This window comes from Strix uralensis, chromosome 21 (assembly GCF_047716275.1).
Source record: "Strix uralensis isolate ZFMK-TIS-50842 chromosome 21, bStrUra1, whole genome shotgun sequence".
In the NCBI taxonomy this organism is placed as follows: Eukaryota; Metazoa; Chordata; class Aves; order Strigiformes; family Strigidae; genus Strix; species Strix uralensis.
In genome coordinates, this window is record NC_133992.1 from 12,821,419 (window position 1) to 12,838,619 (window position 17,201).

Here is a 17,201-nt window from a genome sequence, read left to right on the forward strand (position 1 = left end):
AGCGTAAAAATATCTCCCCGCCATGGGAGCGCGGGGCAGAGCGCTGCTGGGAGGAGGCCGTCCCGCGCTGCTGCGGCTGGAGGGGGCCAGGGGAGGTTTGGCTCCACTTGTCCCTGGGACTGGTGCAGGGGCGCTGGGCGTGTGCCTCTGCCTCGGGGGGGCGCGGGGACCTGCAACTGCTCCGGGGAGGTTTGGGGCAGCCCTTGGTCATCAGGAGACTTTCAAAGATGTTATTTATGAAGGTACTAGAAGTTCTTGGTATGGATAAATCCAAAGCACTTGCTGTTAGCGCGTTCTGCCTTGAAGGAGACGCGGTTGAGTCCCACGGGGTGTTCGAGCGCGCTCCTGATGTTGACACTTGTGTTTGCAGAGGGGGGACCGTGCTCCCAGGCTGGCCCAGGCTGGCCCTGGGTGCTGGCTGGTGAGGAGCTGCCGTGTCCTGCCAGGGCGGGGGGTGGCCACCTCTGTAGCGCATTGGCTGTTGGCTGAGTCCGTCGGTCAGCGGGGCAGGGGGGATCACACCAGGGTGTAGATGGTCTCGCTCACAGCTGGGCTGAGGAGCTGGTGAAGCAGCTGAACCACCCTCGGTCTCCTCCTGGGATTGGGGGCCTGCTCCGGCTTTTACAAGCAGTGTTAAAATTAATGTTTGCTGCTTAAATCGTCGGGCAAGAGTGACCTGACAGCAGCAGTAACCTTCCGCTCTGCAGTAACGTCATCTCCATTTCCCATTCTCATCCTCAGGCATATCTCGCTGACGCTCCCCGCCAGCTTTCGAGGGAAAAGTCACAGCACTCGCCTGGACTTGGAGCACCAGCACTCGAATTTGTACGCCATCTCAGGTGAGCCGGCACACGCAAAGGTTTCTCTGCTCTTCTGTGTGGTCGGAAGCGTAACCAAGCGAAGCTTGTGCACGCAGCCAGCTGTGTGGTACCTGTGAAACCTACGTCCGGCTTTTCCTCGGTGCCACTTAAGTGTTGGGAGCAGAGGGGGTGCAGAGAGACGCCGGGGCGTGCCCAGGCACATGTGTACTGCAGCAGACGTTACCGATCGCTGCGGGGGGGATGCTGCTGCCCGCGGAGGGGCCGGGTGGGAGCTCTGAGGGAAGGTAACACTGTCACAAACTTTGCTCCTCATCTTTTTCGTGGTCTTCACAGGTGAGTCATGAGAGATGACACCTCTGCCCATTTCATGGGAAGCTTTGTCTTGCATTAGGACATATTTGAAATAAGATGTTTGGATACGGGGGGTTCTGTGTCACTCATAAGAAGCGTGCGCTTGCACAGGCACGCTCGGTCTCTCCAGCTGCAGCTTTCTCTCTGTTCACTGTTCCAGCCTGATATACAAGTGCTACAGCCAGTGATAGTTTCCAGATGTCACTGTGGAAAAAACCTGCCAATGAATAATTTAGCTGGCTTTTATTTTTAACTAGTACTAGTCAGCAGGGAAAATGTGTATTTAAAGAGAGGATCAAGCCCGTCGTGCACCCGTGCAGGTACAGGTAGTTGTTCTGTGCTTCGGGACCCCGCGGTGGGTTGGGTTGCAGCTGGGGTCCCTGTGAGCTGTCCCGGCAGCTCTGCTCCCCTGGAGCAGGCCTGGCCTCTGAGTGCTGCCTTCCGTGGAGGGAGCTGAGAAGGAAGGGGCCCAGGAAGAGATGCCTCTGGGAGCCAGGGGCCGGGGTGCCTTAGAGTTGTATCTCATGGGGTCTGTCGCTCCTGGACATGCCGAGAGCTGCGAGGCCTGGAGCTGTTCATGAACCACAGCAAAAAAGGACTTTTGGTTCTGCAAGCTAGAGAAAGCCGTTGGGCGCAGCTGTGACACAACAGTGCCTTTCACCTGCCTCTTCTCTTGTGGGGCTGGCTCAGACTCTGCTTCAGCTGAGCAGTGCAAGAGGGTTTTCCTTAGAATTATTTTTTTGGGAGTAGTATTACATCTGAACAAATATTGTGATAGGCACGGTAGAATCACACTTAGCCACAGGTTTCTCTTTGTTATGTCATTTTTTGCAAGAGGAGAGAAATACTGGCTTTAAACCTGACTCTGTCAAAAGGTACCGGAGGTGCAGTCCCTGTGTCTGGCTGAGGGAGATTTTTCAGGACAGTTTGGAAACGCAGAAGCGGCAGCGGTGGGTTCAGTGGGCTGTACGACAGGTAGTGCTTGTGCATAGTCAGGGAAGAGAAGGTGGCAAAAATGTGCCGTTCACAGGTTCCTGCTATTAATAGTGAGTGACAATTCTAACATGGGAACATGGCATTAATTCATGTACCATAATCAAAGGGCTATTTAGAAGGTAATCTCTGGCTGAAACTGCAGCTTCAGGTTCCTAAATAGATGGAATATAACAATTGCATAATTCTTGTCAGTACTCGTTTTTCTTGTTACTCTCCTGCCCTAATAGATTTAGAAATGTAAGGGAAGGCATGTTCTTGTGCTCACACGAGAGACAGTCCCCCGTGGAGGACAGAAAGCTGCGCTTCCTCTCCTGAGAAAGCGTCAAACGCACAAATCGCGAGGCAGCAGCTCCACGTGAGTGTTACTGAGCACAGCCCTGCTCTAGGACGTGCAGGGCTGCCTCTGCGTGCGGTGCAACCTGAAAGATGACCTATTTTGCCAAGAACCTGAATGCTTTACCGGATAATTACAGGCAAAGCACAAAGCAGGCCTGCAGAACGGCACGGCGTTAGTCCTCCGCATTTGCACGAGCACGTTTCAGTCAAAGTATATAACTCTGCCCCCCGCCCCCAAGTGCACGTTCTCCTCCAGACACATTGTTATACGAGTTGTTGTGCGTACACGTGCTGTAATGGCTATTGCAGCTGTGAATCGTTTCTGAAGAAAGGGTCTTGTCATATGAAACATCCTGTGCGTTGGCAGGGATCTTCGCGCATAACTCCTGACCGCTGCTGCCTTTTCAGCAGCCGTGATGAGGTGCTGTGACAATTCCCTCTGCGTGCGTAACCATTGCCGAGGCAGATCAGCCCCCGGGCGCGCTGTGGAAACCATTCCGAAGTTTCCTGTTACGTCGGTGTCGTTTGCAGCCAGTCCGTTTTATCTGCGTGGCGATGCGGGTGCCTCGCTGCAGTGCCATGGCAACGGGAAATTTATTAACGCGCTTCCACTGCCGTCCCTAATTGCTCTGCCGGGATGCGGTTTGCCGCGGGGGGGTCCTGGCGGCGACGTGCCGGGGGGCTATGGCGGCCGGCGTGGTGACCCGGGGCGGCCGAGCCTGCGGGCTCCCTCTCTTGGCTCTCGGCAAAATGGGAGGTTTCCTGGTGCTGGTGCAGGGAAACAAAAGCCGTTAGGAATGGTCTCTTTTCTTCCAGTTTTGGTATCACCTCAGTCTGAATTCTTGTGGTGGGGACAGGATGGGGCACTTAGGAAAGGGGGGTGAAATGCAGAGTTGCTGCGTGGTCTCGCTTCTCTGTAGACACCCAAGATTTTCTCAGTAGTCAATGAAGAGAACCGTTCCAACTGGGGTTCAGCCTATTTATGGAAGGTGAAAAGAATTTTGGCTGTCGAGCCTACTTGTATCTCAGAATACGTTTTGGCAGAAATTGCCGTACCCCTGCTGGAACTGTCCTGTTGCTCCTTGGGCTGTGCACTGCAATTACTATCTCGAAGCTGGAGTCAAGGAAAACATGATCCTGGAAATAGTAATTACAGTTTTTAACCAGCCTTTTGTCATTTCTGTCTTGGCAATGAAACACTGGGTGACCACAAAGCTGGGGAGACTCCTCGTTGCACAGTAAAGGAATGAACCGGTCGTAGGAACCCGCTGCCCGCCCTGGAGCGGGAGCTGCCCCGTGCCGCTGCGGCGCAGCACTGCTCGCCCCGCTGGCACCGTCCCCCCGCCCGCCGCGCACCCAGGGGGCGGAATTACTTCTGGGTTGATCTGCAGAAGGTCTCTGGGTGCTGCTGGGAGCGCGGTGCTGAGGAGCTGACAGGTTTAATGTGCGTGTTGGAACGGGCAGCTGCTGGAAGAAGAATGCCTTGCTTCAGACAGACCTGTCGACAGACACTGCTCAGTATTTCACAGCGTAGTCTTTCTTCATGGCCTTCAGCTTAATTAAGATGTTGTTGTGACTACATACTGCCTTCATTTCAGACTTCAGCATCTTCTGGCTGCATATTGCTTTGGCTTATCAGAGCCACAAGGACAGCGAGGGAGAGAGGGAGCCCTCTCAGGCAGCCACAGATAATAATGTACAGGGAAAATTCCTGAATGAAGTGAAAAATTATTTATAATAATGGTACTCAAATAGAAGGGAAATAAGTCACTCTAAGGGTATATAAATTTTTATGATAGTGTATAAACAGCCATAGCTTGCCTTGTCTCCCATCTATCCCTGCAGAGAATGAGGGCAACATCTAGCATAAAGAAAAATATAATAAGAAAACGAAGAAATGAATGGGAAGAGCTGGAGGATTGATCACTCGGTGTATTTGTATATCCTGATGTAAAAGGTGCTGCTGACAGGTGGCCAGGTTTCTTCTGTATAAAACCATGTGTGTGCTGTCAGGGCGGTGTGAGCAGCCTTGTTTCGATTGATGAATTGCCTGCTTTCTTGATTAAACCTTCCGTCACTTAAGAAACAAAAAGCCTGTGTTTGGATGGCAGAGTGGGACATGTCAAAAAAATCTGTCTGCTTTACCTTTGTGCAGATGTTGGGCACAGACTGTAACATGTATTATTAAAATGAATGTGGCATTTACTGTGCATTATTTCTTTCCTGGGAGAAAGGACCTGTAAATTATATGCTAATAATAAGCTTTAACCCTTTCAGAAACCAAGAGATTTAGGAGTGCAGATATTCCTGCAGGCCTCACTAATTGGATGGGCTCTAACACTGCTGCAGCGCTCTGAAGTTAATAAACAGTGTGTCTCAGACCAGCGTGCTGGTGCCTCTTGGGGATCTTACCTCCCGGAAGTTTTCTGCTGTGTAAGTGCCACTGAAACGTAAACCTCTCGCATTACAAAATCCTCCACTGAAAGCCCCTTTCAGATTCTGATTACAGGCGAAAGCTGTCTCCTGCCTGGGGACGAGGTTGCCCAGCCAGCCATGCAGGACCCCTCTGCGGGGGGCACGGCCGCTGGAGCTGGCAGAGCCTCCCCCGCCAGCTCTAACCTTTGATTTCACTTTCAGAATCGCTTCAACCTGCCAGTTTGAGACGTATTCAACCGACTCGTCTCAGGAAAAGGATTAGGGATAGAAAAAAGGCTTAACACACCTTGCAGAGCACATGGCAGGATCCTGCCTTGGAAACTAGTGACTGAGTTTGCAAAAGGGAGATTTTCAGGCCCTCAGCTGTGATTTCTAGGAGCTCACGAGCTGGCCCAAGCTCTCTGCTTCCCCACGCTGTGGGTTTTCTCTGCTAAAGTCAGGTGGGCAAGGCCGTGGCTGGCTTTGGTGTGTGACCCTGCACGCTGCTGGGCAGCATTGTCTCTTTTTGCCCTGAAATTTTACTGTAGCCATCTTCAGTGTCATGTGGCAGGGAGACACGTTCATCGGTTGTAGGGTACAAATTTATGTGATTTGAATACAGGACAGTCAGTACTTGTACTTCCTCTTGACCCCTTCTCAGACTCGGGACAGAAATGGCATTGTGCGGAGCCTGTCAGGTACTGCACAGCCCCATCAGAATGTGCACAAAGGAATTAAAGCCTCTTTGTACCAGTTTTGTGCATGAAACAAGTGTATGAACTTCCAGATACTGCTACAGCCGTCATCTCGTAGGCAGAAACCAAACTGCAGCCGTATAAACCTGTCTCCAAGGATTTTTCTTCTAGCAGAAACCTGGAGATAAGGTGATCAGAGTTACCCTTGGATGGGTCCAAGTTTCATTTTTTGAACACTTAAATATGGAAACTGTGCTGAAAAAGCAACAGAACAAAAGCCGAACATACTTTGATGTATGTTTGTTGATAATATTTTCAAATAATGCTTGCCAGCTGTCAGCCCAAGACAATGACAGCATTTGTGCAAGTCCTTGAAGCAATGGTTGGTGTTCTCTTGGCACGGGGACACGCGTGCCGCGCTGCAGGCGGACGGCACAGGCAGAGGTGTGTGGCTCCCCGTGCAGCTCTGCCGCCCAGACGCTGCGTCTCGCTTCCCCAGAATCCTGCCCTTGTGTCCAGAGCATCTGGCATTCCGGCTGCAGTTTCCTGAAAGTGCCGGGGTTCTCCAGCGATGCTGGTACGGAACTGAAGGGGGAGGTTTTTGGTTTCTTTCGGAAGAAAAGTGCCCTGTCCTCTGGGCTGGAGCTCAGATGTCACATCCCAAAACGTCACACGCTTTATCTACTGCTAAAGCAACACCGTGGTTGTGAATGAGGCTGAATATTTGCCATTTATTTGTTTAGGAGTGGCGGGTTCTCAAAGCAGTTACTTGATGCAGTGCTGTTGCTTATATTTATTGTAAAAGTGCTATTTTGTGATTGTGTTTCACCACATTATGAACACAGTTCCTTGTGTGAAGCAGGGCTGAGCGCCGAGGAAGGGAGCAGGGCCGGGTGCTGGCGGGTGCGTGTTTGCTGCTCGCTGTCACGGAGGGTGCTCTGTGGGCAGCTCTGGCAGGTGTCTCTGATTTGTTTATTTTGGAATTGCATGCCAGTGTTTGTTACCTTAATATTTGCCTTGGAGATGTAAATATTTACTTATATAATTGTTACTATCTCATAAATATTTCTTTATTATATTTAAATATTTATTTACCTCTTTAAGACACTTTATGGAAAGGTCAGAAGAAACTTTGTGCCCTGATGGGGTGCCAGGATGGGTTTCCTGCAGTACCTGTCGGGCCGTAGGTAGTGACTTAGGGCAGGCGAGTGGCCGAAGCAGCTGCCGCCGTGCGGTGGGACGGTTGGGCTGCGGTTGTAGAGGGGAACGTTCACAAGCGTCCGAGTTTGCTGCGCTCCGTCACCCAGGCGGGCTGACCCAGCACGAGGTCAGTTTGAGGTGGCAGGAGGAGTCCCCTGGGGCCAGGTCACGCCGGGGAGGGGGTGAGTGGGCTTGGTCCTGCAGAGCCCGGCGGGGTCGGGGCGAGGGGGTCGGTCCGCGGCGTGGCTGTGGGGCAAGGGGCTGCTCCCGTAGGAAATACGGTGAGATTTGGTGTTCGTTCCACGCTGGTTTATAATCCAGATCTCTGGAGGCAGCAGAGAGAGTGGAAACTGATGTTAATGATCTGGAAAAACATCAAAGCCAGTGGATTCCTGAAAGGGAAACCAAGTTGCTTTTCTGTATTGGATAATGCAGATCTTGGCAGGGGGGCGTTGTAATTTGTCTGGGTAGCTTTGTTGGAAGCGTTTAGTTCACACGCTGCTCTTCTGGCAGCAGTTTGCTTCCAGATTCCTCCTCCCTTTCGGGAGCTCGGTCGATTTATCCGGCGTGGCTGTGAGTTTTGCTCCGAAGTGCCGGTGTGTGGCCGCAGGCTGGAGCCCGGCGGCAGCGCCGGGGCTGGGTGTGGGCAGCGTTGTGTTTGCCCTGCTCAGCGATGGACTCCCAATGCCTCCTTGTGTGTACCCCTTTCTTTTTTTTAATGACAAAAGAAATCTTTCGGAGGTCTTTCTAGATTAAGAAATGGAAGAAAAAACAAAGATTTCGTTACATTTCAGTGTCCATACGTCAACTTTTCTTGTTGCAAAATGTCAGGTTATCTATGCCACAGCTGCCACTTACTTCTCTTCAGTGTGCGTTCTCTTTTAAAAGATACTGTATCTTTTATCTGTATGTAATGAGGACAGACGTTTTAATCAGAGGTTAGTCATTTACTTTTGCAAACTATTGTTTTGCTTCATCATTTTTGCAGATAATTAAATGGTTCGCTTGGCACAGTGTGTCTGCTTTATTAAAACAGGTAATTTTGAAAAAAATGAAGATGCTATTTTTTGGATCACTGCACAAGAATTGCCTTTATCTTCATCTTCCAGCGTAGTTTCTGGTGGTTTTGAGATACCCTCCTATGTTCGAGTGTTTTAGTACACCCCACTCTCGGAGGGGGGAGGCCCTGTGCTACATTTCACTGTCGATCCCGATTCCCACATGTACATACTTTGTGCTTTTTAAGAACAGAAGCGGAACTAAATTTATTTTTTGTGACACTGAATTTTAATTAGGATGGTCCAAAAAACAGACAAGTTGTGACACAAGCTTTATTCTGCGTTGAAACCTCTTTGCTGAGGCTGAGATTAAAGACAGCCTGTTCTCTGCCCTATTGCAATTTCCAGTCTTTGGGCTGAGACCTGGATAATCTTCAAAATACAAAAGGCTCTATTAATATCCAGCAGTTCTGGGAGACTGAAGTCTCATGTAAAATGCTGCAGCTGCGTATTTCAGGAAGGAAAATGTAAGTGTTACTTAATACTATATTTAATGAGATTCAAAAACCTGTATTTCTTATTAAATTAGCTCATCCGTGGTACACACACTCTGCGCGCTCGCTGCTGCAGCGTTCCGCCCCGCGTTATCAGTGCTGCGCTCAGGCAGGCTTGGCCCAAACGGTGAAAGATGAAGCCACGAGTTCTCCCGCCTGTATAATTTTTCAGACATGTGATTTTCTGATTAACCTGCTGTCGTCCGAAGTGGCATTCTTTATCTTCATCATCTCACTTGGGCGTACTCGTACAAGAGCGTGACAGCTCTGGCTGTGGTGCTGCTCTTCCTCCCGCCTTAGTCCTGGCCGTCCCGCGGAGCTGCGGGTGCCGTGGGGAGCCTCGTCGCCTCCCGTAACGCACCAGAGCGACAGACTTCACCCGTGTTTCCGAGCTCACGCATCGCCTTCCCGGGAAGCGGCTTGTTGATCTCTGCCGGGAGGATGGGCTGGCTGCTGCCCCCGAAGCCCTGAATTCTGTGCGAGCAGGGGTGCCGGGTACCGGGAGCCGGGTGCCGGGACGGCCGGTGGCGGGACGAAGGCGTCGACGCCGGCGGGGCTGTGTCGAGAGGGAGGGGGACGCTGGAGGGGACCCGGAGGGTGACGTGGGGACCCGGCGGGGCGGGGGTGCTGCCCTGGCCCAGCCCCGCTCGGCGCAGGGAGGTGGCTGCCGGAGGAGGGTGAGCTGGCGGGACCCGCACCGGTTGCTCGTGGAGCACAACCTTTGAGGCGGGCTGCGCTGTATTTGTTTTGCTTTCCTGAGTGCCATAGTTTAATTTTTTTAAATAGGAAGCTGCTCTGTGGTTTGGATATTTAAACAGTTATTAACCGAATGACAATTAACAGATTGCATAGACAGATTTTCTTTTCAAAACCTCTGAAATTGAGTACAGTTTGCAAAACTATCACGGCATAGTAATGACAATGAATTTTGATTTCCCGGAACTGATATTAGACTCCTTATTAAACTATGTGCATCTGCTTTTAATTTACTCCAAATAATTGGAAAATGCAATGAAGCTTTCCAATTAAAGCACGGCTTTATGCTGTTTAATAATACCCCCATAATATTATAGCTTATGAAGTGACAGGTGAGTTGGTGTATGAATAAAACATAAAGGCAGCAATAAGGGACAGAAAACCGGAGACAGTTGTTGGGGATTTTAAATGCTGGATGTAATTTGCATATATTAATCTCTTCTTTTCAGCCTTATCAGGCGTTCTTCAGTATTTGAAGTTAAAATAGCGTTGACAGGCGGGAGTACGCTTAGTTTTTTCAAGGATTTATTACTTGTATAATTTCTGATCTTTAATAAGCAGATATGACTGATCCTCATAGTTCTATAGAAATCGGTTAATTGTTCCAGATGGCGTGTACTGATTATGCAAAATTACTTTTCACACCATTTTTTTTTTCTGATGGAGTTTGGAGTAAAATTAAATTTTTTATAGCCTTCTTATCATGCTGTTTTACAGTGGTTTTTGCACAGAAGTTGAATTTAATCTACTATATTACATTGACCAGCAGAGTTATTCTAATGTAGCATTCTGTGATTTGACAAAGAAGAATAGAACACATTGCTCATTGTTCGTTACTGTGCTGCTAATAAAAAGGAGTTCTAGTGCAGAAAACCAGGCTGTTATTTATGAAGAATGCTTAATTTGCACAGTTAAAAATGCAAAATTGTTACGATGAGATGTTCTCTCTTTTGGATAGAAGACTTGGGCAGAACAAATGAAAATAGTCTTGTTGCTACAGATTTCATCTAATAAGGATTTTTTTAAACGCTTGGTGTGGCTGGGCTGTATTTTATTGGGAGGAGCAGTCATCCAGGCAGCACACTCTGACTCCTATCAAGAGGTGTCACTGGTGTTTTCCCTGATTATCGTCATCCAGATATCTCAATGGTGTAATTTCATAATTGAAAACATTTATAAAGGTTGTTGGGCTTCATTTATCTAATGAAAAGCTGTTTATACAAAGTAACCCACACATAAAGCCCTCTTGCTAATAAGGTTATTGCGATCCGTTTTGGCGGTGACTCGGTTGTCGGCGGCAGTGTCCGGTGGCCTCGCTGTCCCGGCCGTGCTGTGGCAGGGCCCGGCAGTGGGTGCCCGTGTGCGGCCGTGGCCGGGGGTGCCGCGGCTGCTCGCGGTCCTGCCCGAGCAGGCGGGACGCCGCGACGGGCGTTTGTGCCCTGCCGTGGGTTTGGCTGGAAGTAACAGCCGGCCCCGGCTAGTTCTGGGGCCGTGTCCCATCCCGTGTCGTGCCGCCTTCCTCCCGACGGACACTTGCCTGAAATTGCTCCGTTTTCCTCCCCCGGGCCCGCCCGGGCTGTGGTGCCTTCGCCAACGCGCAGCGGGTGGCCCCGCGCCCCTGGGCCCCGCTTGTCCCTCGGGCCGGGCTTCGGCCGCCGCGCTGAGACCGCGGTGAGGGGCTGAGGGGACAGTCGGGCCAGAGGCCAGGGCGTCTTACTGATCTTTCCAAAGCAAAACAGCAAACCTTTAAAAAATGCCCTTGTGGTTAATGGAATTAAAATCTCCAACTAAATTAGAAAAGTGGGGATACAGTAAATGGACTTTAAAGAGTGCTTGTTTTTAACTCCATAGAAAAAAGACAAGTAATTAACTCAGCCATTAGAAAGCTCAAAGTTTCTCCCATCTCCTGTGGAACTAGAAAATTGTTTTGTGTATACTCTTGTATATATTCGAATAATATATATGGAGACGACTAATGGCATAAATCAGAAATTATTAGAAAATATTTGTTCTAATGAAGTAATAATTTGGTAGTAATGGTTTTCATCAGTGTAGCTTAAGGCTACATTAAGTGGACAGACTTTATATGGATTCTCTAATTTTAATCTTCAAAATGCTATCTAATGTCTCATTAAGACTTGCATATAATGTATCTTAAGTACAGTCATTAAATATAGTTTAGGGAGATTTATGTTCAGATATTGCTTAAAGATGTTTTAATAGGCCCATTTACTCTGATGATATTAATGAGCTCTTAACACATATTAAGCTTTTAAAGCTAGTGGTATTCCTCTTGCAGTGAGCAAAACAACTTAGGAATTGTAAATGAATTGGATGCTCCAACAAGGCCGTTTTTCAACTGAGTCTCCAGACGCCCTCTCCAGTGCCTTCGGCCCGACGACGTCCCCGGGCGTGCGAGGGCTCGGCAGGGGCTGGCGGCGCTCGTGGAACCACGGGTGTGGGGCGTGACCACGCTTGAGAACGGGCTAGACCTGGGCCAGTGTCTGACGTGTTACACGAATTGGGTTGTGTATCTACTAAAATAAATGGGATATGTTAAGGAAAGAGCCAAATACAGTCACGCTTTTAGATAAATTCTGCTTTTTGATCATCTAAAGTTAAGATGCAAGAATGGTAATTATGATAATAAAAACTGTTCATTCCCCTATTGTCACTTTAGTTCCAACTCAGAAAGTTATTGCGAACAAAATTCTCTAGTTTCATCACTCAGCTCTTCTTAAAAAATCCTTCTGAGTTCAGAGACTTTTATAATTACTAAATTGGTTTGTTAGAAGGAGATAATAGCAAATTTCTTCTTTTCATAATTGGACATTTCTTCCCTGTAGGCTAATGTATGCACGGCACTTGCATACACAATAAGCTGTGCTTTTGAAAAGCCATAACTAGCTAATAAGTGCTGTGGTGTCATCGGAGAGTAATGGTTTGCTGATTAGCATAATTAATGACAAATGGTGGTGCGGAGCGGGCGGATTGGTTTAGCAGATGATGGATGCGCCGCAGCCGAGGCCGAGCGCTGCCGGGCTGCCTGGCGGCAGCGGCTCCTGGGCGGGTGGGGTTGGCCTCACTGGCCACGTCGGCCTGGCCCTCGCGCCGTGGCACGAGCCACACGTGGCCGCAGCGGCCGCGGCTCCTCACCACACGGGGCCTTGGGCCGTGGGGCCGGCGCTGGCGACAAGGAGCTGGGCCCGGCCGAGTGTCCCCTGGGCCACGAATGGTCCCCGGCCACCGAGGGTGGGAGGGAGCTCCCCGTGCCGTCTGAGACGGGGGCATTTATCTGTGACTTGATTAATCAGGGCTAATTTGCATTCGCAAATGAGACTGATAAAAATGGAGTTACCTTTTCACCTTTGGGGGGGGAGGGATTATTTCTAGGTTGTCTCTTTTTTAAGTGATAAGCAACTCTTTTACCAATAAGGATGAAAATACTTAATTTGCATTAGCAAAAGAAGCTAATTATTATATAGTTAATTAGCATCTGGAAATGAGGATTATCTTAATTACAAAGCACAATTTCCTTAATCGCTACAAAAGTGTGAGTTTGATCTGTGTGGAGATTGGTGACTATTATTATGTAATTAGTGATCATATTAATGGTGTGGTGTATTTAGATATAATTTGCATATGCAAATGAAATTTACCTGATAGAAATATGTGGCTTCACTAATGACTCTGAGCACTTAAAAATTAAATTACATTAGATCTGGATCCTGAGTGGCTGTGCAGTGGCAGGGTGGATCTCCTCCTGCAGAAGGGCTTTAGGCTCTGCGGGGCCGTGGCTCCGTGGGTCAGCCCCTGGGAGGACGAGGAACCCCCCCCCCCGTCACTCCAGCCCCCCAGAGCTCGGCCTTAGGAACAGTCCCCTGCAGCTGGGGGCATCTCGTGCGGCACGGCCAGCGCCCCCGAGAAGTGTCGCATCCCTGGGTGGTGGGAGCCCGTGTTCTGTGCGTCAGCCAGCTCCCGGGCCGGAGGCGGGAGCCCCTCGTCCTTTGTAGCCGTGCTTGGGATGAGTTTCTGCTTCCCCTCCACGTTTAGGGGTGTCTGGGGTATGGGGAGCACATGGTCTTCTTTCCCCTCCTTTTACTGAAAGCAAAAACCTGCCTGTGTGTTTAAAAAAGCTGAAGTGCTTTAAAGCAGAGCCATGCTAAGAGGGGGTGCTGCCAGCCTGGCCTCCAGCTGGGAGCCCTGTGGGCCCGACGCTGGTCGCGGGGTGCGTGGCTGGGGCCAGCGCTGGCCTGGCCCCCGTCCAGAGGTTTCCAGGTCGGGGAGCCCAGTACCCCAGCAGCGACAACCTCCCTGCCCCGTTGTACCAGCTCACACCTCCGCAGGCGTCTCAGTGAGGGAAAATCAAAGCTTCCAGGGCAAGGTATTGTAATAAAATGCAGTGTGTTCCTTTAATATTCCCTGCTCCTAACCTGCAGGACTGAAATGACTGAAGTGCAAAAAATACCCGTGCTGGGAGGAAGCAGCCCTTACCCAACAGGATGTTTCTCTCATCAGGCTGGAGAAATTTACAGCCGCCGGCCGGGAACACTGCAGCTATTGTGGGTGCTTCCTCTGCCGCCTCTTGCTCCAGCCCCAGTCCCGCCTGCCTGCGCCTCCCTGCCTCTCTGCGGCAGACAGACATTACATGTTTAACGACTTCCAAGGAGTCTGTCTGTCATTACAGCCAGAGCTGAAAGTAATTGAAAAGCGTCTGTGTTTCTCTTCAGCGCGCGGCCGGTGCGCGGCGGCCGGAGGAGCCTCCGCTTCGCCTCCCTGTCCTCGAGCGGGACCTGCCCCGGCCCTGCCGCAGCCCCGCACCACTGCCCTGGTTTGTATCTGCTCTGGTCTAATTAATTAAGGGTTGTTGCTTGGAAGTAGCACATGCTTAGGTGTGATCTTTGAAGTTTAGTGTGGTGCGGAGACTTCAAAGGGGACATTTTATTAAAAAATAATAAAATCAAGAGCTCCTAAACACTTGCAATTTGAGAGGTTGTTTGAAGTCTCTCCATGTTCTCTGGTGCTGATACAGCCGCAGCGCTGAGGTACTACTTACTCGTCACCATGCAGTACTTAACCTTCACTTTATTTAAAAAAGAAAATAATCAAAACCAGGAGTATTTTCTCAAGTGTTTTCGTGGCTTGATCTAGTAGTAAAGAACTAATTGTGCCGTGTCATGAGCTATGCAGGAAACAGAGAAAATCAAGGCTGACAATCAAATTAGCAAAAATGAAAATTTAGTCCGGGTCTGTTTTTTTAATCAAAGTCGTTTCAAGACGAGCAGGAAAGCTGTAAACCTTTCCCATCGCGGAGGTTTCCTTCCTCAGCCCGGGAGGCCCCTGCGCTCCCGCTCACCGCACCCAGTGTCACGCGGTTCGGTGCCGCCGCCGTCCCCCTGCCAGGCCTGGGCACCAGCCTGTGCTCCCCCGCCCGTCCCGCTCCCCCGGCAGCGGTGGGACCAGCCTTGGGCTTGTGCCTGGGTCCAGTGGGGCTGAGCCCAGGGCCATCCCGGCCGCCCCACTCTCCTCTCGGCAGCGCCTTCGGCTACCGAGGGCCGCGGAGGGCCGGCCGAGCGCGGCTTGCCTCGGCAGAGCCGGCGGCTCAGCGGGCGCAGATGGCGAGCCCTGGCCACCACGCGAGCTGCAATATGTCGGAGAGGCTGGGCGGCAGGGGGGAGCGCTGCGTGCCCCTCGCCCGGGGTCCCTGAGCACAAGGCCCAGAAGGGACTGGAGGGGAGCCAGAGGAGCCGGGGTCGATGCCTTAATATGCGGGTGCTTTTCTTTATGAAATAAAGGAGGGTGTGTGTTCTGGGGGCGGCGTCTGCAGCCTGGGGCGGTCGCGGCGCTCCTGCTTGCAGCCGCCTTGGCAGGAGCTCGCGGGAGAGTTTGCTCTTGTTTTCCCGCTGAGGTTTTGCTATCATTAGTGATTTGGAAATGCAGCGTGGTGCTGTTCCATCTGGGACTCGCGCACGGTAGCACGGAGAGCGCACACACATGTTTACTATTCAGACTGCTATTTGAATTGCTGTGTACAGAAATACAGAAGTAGGAGGCTTAGCTGCACGTTACGGAGAGTGCGGTTTATTTTGGAAAGCTTGCATCCTTCTCCTGATGTGTTGCAGACCATTGTAAAACATTTTTTTCCGTACTTCTGCATGCCTTCCCCCTGCACGGAGATCCCCTGGCGTGCCTGGGTTGGTGCAGGTGTCCTGGGCGCGTGGGGGGAAGGCTCAGGAGCGCGGAGCTTGTGCCGGGAAGTGGAGAGGCGCGAGCATGGGCTGAGCGCGGGGGGCTGGGAGGGGGCACGAAGCGGGGATGGCCGGGTCCTCCCCAACCAGCCTCCCACCGCCTCAGCCCACGCTGGGCCCTGCTTCTGATGGCAAGAGCTGGGGGGACAGGGCTGTGTGTTCTGGCTTGCATGGAAACGGCACTCGAAGGGCTGTCCCTCGAGCGGGGCCCGGCTGCGTGCCGGGGGGCAGTGAGCTCTTCTGGTGGGCGCCCTCGCGGTCCACGCGGAACGGGGGGTCGCGCAACCCCTGCTCCAACCAGGGCTTCCCTCAGTGGGTACGTGCGGCCGCCCTGTCCGGCGCTCCCTGCCAGCCCCCCGGCCCTCGCCCGCTGCCAAGTTCCTCTGGTGTCATTTAGCTGAAAGTGAAGTTTTCTCTAAGCAGGTGAGCTTTGCTGGTTTTACGGTGTTGCTGTGGGCTGGTTTATGAGATACTCATCTCGGTAAAACATAAACGCTCCGTGAGCGTTTCGGGTCTGGGGAAAATCGGAAGACTTCTGCAGCATCGCAGAAAGGTCTGTCTGAAATCTAAGGTCATTTAAATTTTAAAGGTGGCAGTGGTACATCCAGCATTGGGGTTTTTTTGTTGGTTTGGATTAGCAATGCTTAGTTTTCAAAGTCACGCAGGAAAGTGTTTTGTAAGGGATTTATTTATTTAAATATGTTTAGTAACAGCAGTTGAAAATTCAAGTGTAAAAGGCCATGCAAAAATAGCAATGAAGAAATCCAGAGCTATGAAAGCTTATGGTGAGAATTTAAATGCAGAAACAGCTGTTATTTCCTTGGGAGTTGAGGTATATAAACTCTTCCATGGCTGTGTATCCCCACAATAGTGGTGTGAAGAATTAGCGCTCACTGCAGTGTGCAAACTGAACCCGCCAAGCACTGAGGCAGCTATTCATCTATACCCAGGAGCTAAATATGACAATGTTAGCATTTTTCATTTCCCTGACGTTACCATTAATAAAGCAATGATCCAAAAGAAGCTTTGCTGAGTCTGTTCTTTATGCTTCCATCACTCACGACTAGATAATTTCACACAGGATCGTTTTTAAATTAAATGACGATAAAAGCGCTCTGCTGTCCTGTGTTCACTAGTTCATAGAAGTCTATCAAGTCATTAATGTGTCATGACAAACTGCTAGTTGGATACAAGAGTAATTAATTATTTGCATAAATAACAGGTTGAACTTCGTGCTTTGAACCGCAATGACATATGCGTCGCTTCACGGACATCTCGGAACCTCTTGCGGAGGGTTCGCGGGAGGGGCGAGCGCTGAGCGGGGCCTGTGCCCCCGCGGCCTCATGCTCCCCACGGCCGGAGCTTGGCTTGAGTTGTGATGCTTTTTGTGTTCTGAAGTTCCTCATTAACGGCTGCTTCAAGAAAGCATCTGATCGTTGGAGATTTCAATGAACAATTATACAGATTTTCATAATCACCATTAATCACCACATATTTTTCAAGATAATTACAGCAATTATTATTTAGATTCCTCTTTTATGTGCACATTGTAGAAAAGAACAAGTGCTTATTACGCTGGGTAGTGTAGAGAACTACAGTCTGAAGTTCTTTGTCATCCAGAAAGTCATTATGTTAGCTGATGCTGCCTGTGAAAGTTCGTCAGCGTGTTTAAATTAGGGTAGCATTGGCAGGTCTGATTATTTAAATCTGGTAGCTTTGCTAAAAATATAGTTATTCAAGAAAGATGAATTACTAATTTGACAACTGAGATTTAGTTGGAGTCTACAGCACAGAAGGCAGCATCTATCGTGTGCTTAGAGGAGGGTGACAG

General features: G+C 50.2%; 1 protein-coding gene across 7 annotated transcripts in view; it reads left to right on the forward strand.

The window, feature by feature from the left end:
- MVB12B (multivesicular body subunit 12B) overlaps positions 1–17,201 on the forward strand; it is a 66,869-nt gene that overhangs the window by 31,770 nt on the left and 17,898 nt on the right. For all 7 annotated transcript variants that reach the window (XM_074891666.1, XM_074891668.1, XM_074891661.1 and 4 more), the window contains one exon: positions 742–839. In XM_074891666.1, coding sequence (XP_074747767.1) covers positions 742–839 — 98 coding nt within the window. The remainder of the gene's footprint in view (positions 1–741; positions 840–17,201) is intronic.